Source organism: Pelodiscus sinensis, unplaced genomic scaffold (assembly GCF_049634645.1).
Source record: "Pelodiscus sinensis isolate JC-2024 unplaced genomic scaffold, ASM4963464v1 ctg34, whole genome shotgun sequence".
In the NCBI taxonomy this organism is placed as follows: Eukaryota; Metazoa; Chordata; order Testudines; family Trionychidae; genus Pelodiscus; species Pelodiscus sinensis.
Window position 1 is genome coordinate 2457508 of NW_027465849.1, and position 7744 is coordinate 2465251.

Below are 7744 nucleotides of genomic sequence, written 5' to 3' on the forward strand. Positions count from 1 at the left end.
GGCCAAGATTATAAAAGGATACAAACAGGAACTAGATAAGTTCCTGAAGGACAGGTCTCTCAATGACCATTAGCTAGGATGGACAAGAAGCTGGGAATGGATAGCAGGGGATGCATCCCTGTTCTGTTCATTCCCTCTGAAGCACTTGGTACTATCCACTCTTGGCGGACAGGATGCTGAGCTAGGTGAACCTTAGGTCTGACCCAGTCTGACTGTTCTTTTATCAACACCGTTAACTCTTTACACCCAGAGAGTCTATATAAATTATTGCAATAGGCCTTGGGGCTGATCAGGCATGGCCATGCCTTTGAAAACATGGTTTCATTGACCCCCTTTCATAAGAAAAGTCTCAGGTGTGTGTAGTTGTGGGTATTCGTGCTGCTCTGCACATGTGTTAGTTCCACCAGACACATCTCTGAGGAGAAAAGAACCCAGGTGTCCTGGAAGAGCTAAGTGGGAAGGCTCCCCAGGCACCTCTTGGGTGGAAAGTCCATGCCCAAAGGAGCAATGCGTGGAATGTTGTCTGTGCAGCTGTGGAGCCACAGTCTAGTCTCATTGACCCCAAGCCAGGATCTTCCTCCCTGTTCTCCTCAGGGCCGCAGCAACATCCTTGTTCCTCAGGCTGTAGATGAGGGGATTCAGGGCAGGCGCCACAGCGGTGTAGAAGACGGCGGCCACCCGGTCCTTCTCCTTGGTGTCACTGGAGTCTGGGTAGATGTAAGGGGAAGTCGCAGTGGAATAGAAAAGTATCAGCACAGTCAGGTGGGAGCCGCAGGTAACAAGGGCCTTGCGCAGGCCTTGGGCAGAGCGCAGGCGGGCCACAGCGACCCCGATGCGGACGTAGGAGGCCACGATGAAGGCAATAGGGGTCAGCATCACCAGGACGCCTTCAGTGAAGATCACCATCTCGATAGTGATGGGCCGGGCGCAGGAGAGGAGCAGGAGGGGCGGCAGGTCACAGAAGAAAAGCTGCAGGCGGTTGCCACAGTAGCGCAGCCGGGCAGCCATGACGGTGTCCAGCAGAGCATGAAGAAGCACCACGACCCAGGAGCCAGCCACCATCTTGAGGCACAGGGACCAAGTCACCACAGTGGCATAGCGCAGCGGGTTGCATACAGCCACATAGCGGTCATAGGCCATGGCAGCCAGCAGGTAGCTCCCCATGTTTCCCATAGACAGCCAGATGAAGAGCTGGACCATGCAGCTGGTGAAAGAGATGGCCCGGTGCTGAGTCAGCATGTGCACCAGGGCCTGGGGCAGGATGGCAGAGACCGTGCCCATGTCCACCAAGGCCAGCTGGCTGAGGAGAAAATACATGGGGGTGCGGAGCTGGGGGTTGGCCCACATCAGCACAAACAGCATGGAGTTCCCAACAATATTCACCAGATACGTGGCCAACAACCCTGCAAAGATCAGCAGCTGCAAGTCCTGCTGGTCGGACACATCCGAGAACACGAACTCAGAGATGGACGTCCAGTTGACCTCATCCATGGTGAGGGGCTGCAACAGCACCTAAGTGGGGAGGAGAAAAATGTCGGCAGTGACGTAACATACTAATGGATTATGCCAGCTCTCTGTGGATATTGATTTAAATCTGTCCCACGTTAGAGACTCCTTCCAACCCTCACTCATTTCTGGTAGTGTTTATTGGCCTTCTGTCTCCACTGTATTTGTCTAGCTTCTGCCCAAACCTACCCTGAGTAATCCTTAATCTACCTTATTAACACTCTACACGTAAACCAAGCATCCATTATTGTCAGGACTGCAGGCAAAATGAAGAACTAGCAAACTCATAGGCCAGAGCAGCTCACCTGTAAGGCAGTTTTCTTCGAAACAGGGATAAATCTTGGAGGAATGCACTTAGCCTGCATTACTGTCTCTTACAATGTTGGCATTCCAGGCTATAAGACAATATATTAGTTCTGCTTTATACCTTAGAAAATGTTCGCCCTGAACTTAGGAACCCTCCACGCCACTCATTCAGAAGGAGTTTCCAAATCGTATGAGACAGGAAGCAACCTGAATGGGGCAGGTCTGTGATGGAACTCACTATAGTCCTTGAGACATTATCCACTCCCACTGATGGCACGGTGGCAGGACCATCCTCAACAGCTGTTTGTCCAGCTTCTCCTTAGAAACCTCCACTCACTAGACATCCCACAACCTCCATTGGAACCTGGCTTTGAAGTTCAACTAGCATCAGAATTAGAAAGCTTTTCCTAACCTCTGACCTAATCTTCCCTTGCTGCAGATGGACCCGGAGAACAATCGAGTCCCGTCCTTGTTATAGCAGCTCGAAACAAATGTGCAGATTGTTCTTTTCTCAGAGTAAAGATCCTGAGAGTCACAGTGTGGCAAGCGCTGCATATCTCATGGCAGGCCCCGCGGCTACACAGTGTATCTGGAAAACCTACCTCAGAGGGCCTCAGTGTGCTTAGTTCATTGTCGAGCTGGTGAAGAGGGGACTCAGTACCAGTTTGAAAACACATTCAACTCTCCTGTAAAGAAAGGAAAGATTAGGGTTGGTTAAAGAAGGGGGTTCTGTCCTCTCTGTCACATGGCACAGCAACAGGGAGGCAGCCCATGAAACAACAGTGGGATATTCAAATAGAGACTCACACACTCAGGTACTGTGGAACTCATTGCCACAGGATGGCTATGAGGCTAAAACCTAGTAAGGTCCAAAGAGAGACTGGACATTTCCATGGGTAAAAGGAAGATTCAGAGTTAGACCCACTCAGATTTACTAAACACTGAAGAAGGGATATTCAGCTTCAGGGTTGTATGAAATCTCTTGCTCTGAGAGTCAGGAAGGAATATTGCTAGGGGCAGATGCCCCTGTGCCATCAGGTTCTTATACCTGCCTCCCCAGCATGTGGTACTGACCTGGGTTGGGGATGGATTCTCAATGGGTTGTTCTTACCCCTTCTGGTCCACCACCAGACATCTCACTCCACCAGACCCTCCCTTTCAATTCACACACAAGCATCATCATTCATGAGAAACCGCCAATGTCCAGCTAAGGGCTCTGAGTTTGACTTCTCATACCCAATCCTTCCTTTGGAAAATTCCCACCTGGAAAAGTCAAAAATTTCCCATCAGATGGATTCCTCCATCCCTGTCTCCAGGTAGAAAAGTGTTTATTTTTTCAACAACATGGGAAATATCCCCAGTTTTGCCTTTAAACCTACTAATGTTTTTCTCAGTTTGAGAGATGTTTTAAGGCAAAACCAGAGGAAAAGCATCGTTGGGTTCTCAGGGAGGTTGTGTTTTCTTTCCAAGAGCTGCTAACAGCAGAGTTGCTCACATGTAAAAATAAGCACACCGCTCGAAGGCAGCCAACACCTTTATCACATTGCTGTGAAAAAGGTTTAGCTTAGACATTACAAGACACTCTCTGACTGTCAGGATAACAAAGTGCTGGGGCAAAAGACCAAGGGAGGTTGTGGAATCTTTGTCATCAGAGGATTTTAAGAACAGCTTAGAAAAATCTTCTTGGGGGATCTAGATAATATTTAGCTCTGCCTCAGCACACTGGATAGATTGAGTGCCCTTCCAGCCCTATATTTCTGTGATTCTCATTGTAAGATGAAATCAGGAAAAATATCTTAAAGCAAAGAACGCACACTACGAAGCTTCCCAGAGATCACCCTAGGGCTTTGCTCAGAGTCTGTCCTTCAGATTTATGAAGTTCATTACAGACGACAACGACAGATCTATAAGCAGGGCACACTTCAGAAGGCTGGGGACTTTCTTTGCTTTGCATAACCAGAATTTGCCTTCATTCCCATAGAGATACCCCATGACACTGCTGGGTTGTGAGTCTGTTCTTGTCTGGTTAATTTTACCATTTGGTCTTTTGAAATCTTCTCTCATAGATTCATAGACTCTAGCCCTTAGACCAGGAGGCTGTGCCTCTCTGGGGGTACATCAACCCATCTAGATACCAACCTGGTTTTACAACAGGCTCCATGAAAAGCCCTAGAGAAATCAGTGAAAACTAACATTTCTTAAAGCATCTGTTTATGCTGCTCTACACACGAGGCTCTCAAAGGCAAGTGTGATGCTTATATTCCACCTGATTGATTTTATAATTGTCTGATAAAAATGAGAACTTCCGCAATTTTTCAGTACAGATACATGTGGCACGTTTGTAATTTGTACATCTAGTTTCATATGCAAAAAGTATTTAAATGAGGTGAAACTTCAGGCAGAGGCAATACAAATGGCCCTCCTGAAAGAGGTACGCTCACCTGGAAAGGCTGAGAGCCAAGTCTAGAGCTTGTCCCTCCTTTCCTTTCTAGCACAGCTCTTTTAGACATGCCTCCTCTCTCGTCTGAAAAATCATTAGGTGTGATCTACCGCACCCATTGGTTGATTGTGCCTGTTTGTTAATTACATTCAGGGTTATAAATGTATGTCTTTATCCCCAGGCTGATTGTCTGGCTTCTGCTTACAGCTGGAGGGTGTCTGCTCTACCTACCCCTTTAGAAAACTTCCTTGTCATCCACACAGAAGTACTGTACCATCACTCATGAGAAATCGCCAATGGCCAGCTAAGGGCTCTGAGTTTCCTTTCTCGAACCCAACCTTTCCCTTGGAAAATCCCCGTCTGGAAAAGTCAGAAATTGCCCACCAGATGGGTCCCTCAATAAGGCCACGACCATGCAGAATTTTGCAATGAATCCAAAGGCTCCAAAGAGTATTCAATGCATCAAATACGGTTGCCGAAGGGTATTGAGGGAAATAAGCCCATCTGACCACGAAAAGCCTGCAAAACATTTGAGGAAAAGGCTCTGTTTTTCACTGACCTTTTCAGTGGGTTGGGCATAAAACATGTCCCCACTCTGAGCTCTCATTTTGATCCCATAGCTTCACATGAGGTCTCTCCTGGGAACTGAAGATGTGGTCTCTCCCAGCCATTGATGCTCTTGCAGAAAATGATGAGATGGACAAAGCCCCAAATGTCCAAAGAGTCCTGATCCTGTGCACATAGGAATGAAAGAGCATGGAGACAGCGCTCTGTTCACTATGCTGAGCGGGGACCCCGGCACCATCAAAGCACCTGGCTAGATAGGACAACACATGATGCTGGAGATGGGGTGGGCGGATGTGAGTCAGGGACTGTCAGATGTGATTGTAAGTGGGGAACATCTTTCTCATCAGAGCCAGACCCTGGGAGGTAGAGGAACAGTCGGCTGCAGAGGATGTCGGGTTTTCTCCATACTATCCTGTTCCCCCATTTTCCCAGGCCTTTTCTACCAGCTTCCCCACTCATCCTCCCATCCAGTTGGCATTGCTCTCCCAACTGCTCCTCTGCTGTTTACTCAATACCCACCCTGATACCCAGCCTCAGTTTGGAGATGGACACAAGATGTTCACCTTCCCCCAGCATCTGAGGAGGAATGGCCGCTTCTGTGCAAAGATGAACCCCAGAAAGCAGCCCTCAGGGGCAGCAGAGCCGGCCTTAATTAGAACCCAGGAGACTGTGAGAAAACATTCATTATCACTCAGCTGAGCAGCCTCAAAGCTAGGAGTTCTCCCAAAGACCATCGTCCGGTGGCCAGTCACTGACTCCAGTCTCAGAGGGGTAACAATGTTAACCTGTGTCTGCAGAAACAATGAGGAATCCATCTAGTCTGCACATGCTGATAAAACTCAGAAATTCCAGGTCTCCTCCTTCTCAAAGGTCTAGTGTGCCTCAGTTTACCAGTTTGCTCTTAAAATTTCCATGTCCTGCACAACACCCAGAAGCCCTTCTTACAAGACCAAAGCACAAGGATTTCCATAAGCAGCAAAAGTGAGAAGTTACAAGCGAAAAGGAGAACCCCAGATCACAAACCTCGCCTTCTCAGTAGTTTCTACCCTGGCTAATAAAGACGGTTTCCCTCTTCTCCCAAAGATCAAATCATTGGAAACTGGTTTTTGTGGAGCCTACTGGGTCCTCAAGAATCAGGATCCAAATGTGCATGAAAGCCCACTCACCAACGACTTTTCCTCAGGGAACGGAGCCTTTCCCGACACTCTGCCTTGCTAATCATATACCCTTGTCATCATTGGTAGCCAGGAATAGCATCTGCCTGCTGTGATGTGCCTTGTCCCAGCACTTTTGGACATGAAGTTAACCTGTGGAACTCACTTCCAGGGTATGTTGTGGAACTCAGGACTAGAACCCAGCTCAAAACAGAAAAGAGATATTCCTGGGGGATAAGTCCAGTAATTTGTATTAACCAGGATGGGACTGTCAAAATTAATCCTCTAGAAGACTTACCAACTGTTGCTCAGATTCTCCAGGACAGGGAGATGGGGCTGTGGAAGGTCAGGGAAGGAGACTGGGAGTGTGGGGGTGCAGGAATCAGGGTTAGGGATTGAGGAGGGTCTAAGTGAAGGAGGCTGGGGGGGTACAGGAAGGTTGCAGGACTCAGGGTTGGGGGTGAGGAGGGACTCAGGACAGGGGATGAGAGTGCAGGAGTCAGAGCATGGGTAGGGTGCTCAGAGCAGGGAATGGGGGTGGCTGGCATCTTCTTCCTGGGGCCAGCCCAGCATGGTGGTGGCCATGAGGCCTGCCCGCCAGCTTCTCCCCAGAACTGGTGGGGGAGCGAGGTATGCCCACCTGCTGGCCTGTCCCTGATATTGGCCTGGGGCAGCAGGATCAGTCGTGGTGGGGGCTGGGCACTGTGTGGCCTGGTTGGTGGCTGATCTATGCATCACTGGAGATGACATTGTCTGTTTAGCCCAGTGGTTCTTCAACCTTTTTTCATCTGTGGACACCTACACAATTTCAGATGGAGGTGCAGCCCCCTTTGGAAATCCTAGACATAAGCTGTGATACAGTAGGGGTCCATCAACCACAAGCTGAACATCACAGGTCTATTTGCCTTGTTGGACCAGATTGGATTCTCTCCATTTATTAGGGAATGTCTAATTAGGGACAACCTAGCCGCTTTTTGTCTACAAGTTGCATTCAGTGTGACAGTGTGGACCGTTCTGTTCATCCCTTTTTCGAGATTATGACAATAGTTATACCAAGTTTGCCCAGTGCAATATCATTCAAAAACTCATAATTTGCTGAACATTAAAGTCCTCTTAAAAATGTGTAAACATCATATTTAAAGTTATAGGATTCTACTTTAAGTCATTGCTGAGTCATGTTCTATATTTAGAAAGAACAACTCAAACTGTTTCCTGAGAGACAAAAGACAAACGGATGCTTCAGCTAGGTGTCAATGTAATCACCTGGTAAGTGACCGTTGGTTGGCAGGAAGAAATGTATGAGTGAGAGACATTTACATCCGTCAGTTTGTGTTTTGTACCTTTTATTTCTTCGTATCCAACTCTGACTGGATTAAAACTGTTTGGATGCTTGAGGGTATAATACAGCGTGGATGCTGGCAGCACTTATTGGGATTCGGCATCCCACAATTCCTGGGATGACCAATGAGTGTAGACTCTCAAGCTCTGAAATAATAAACCCAGCGTCTCCTCACACCCTTTCTACTAACCCTGCACTATCCTGCCATGTAGACAGACACTGTCATGGGTCTCATCTTCTCTCTGACATGAGTGCACCCTGCCGGCCTGCCACCTGTCCAAAAAGCAAACTCAGTCCTGTCTCCCACACACACACACGCTGGATAGAAAAGGGGAAACAAAGGCAAACTTGGGCGTCCTATGAAACCCATTATGAAAGCCTCCATTTGTTCACAGTCTCACATGTCCTTATAGGAACATCCTACCAGACATG

At 48.1% G+C, this 7744-nt stretch overlaps 1 protein-coding gene across 1 annotated transcript; it reads right to left on the minus strand.

Moving 5' to 3' along the window:
- Positions 1 to 552: 552 nt before the first annotated feature.
- LOC142823761 (olfactory receptor 2D2-like) lies at positions 553 to 1491 on the minus strand. The gene has a single exon (XM_075915083.1). It carries the CDS (start codon positions 1489 to 1491, stop codon positions 553 to 555), a length of 939 nt encoding a protein of 312 aa, XP_075771198.1.
- Positions 1492 to 7744: the final 6253 nt, after the last annotated feature.

Coding starts and splice junctions, on each gene's coding strand:
- LOC142823761 (XM_075915083.1), bottom strand. CDS start 1,491: ATGGATGAGGTCAACTGGACGTCCATCTCTGAGTTCGTGTTCTCGGAT.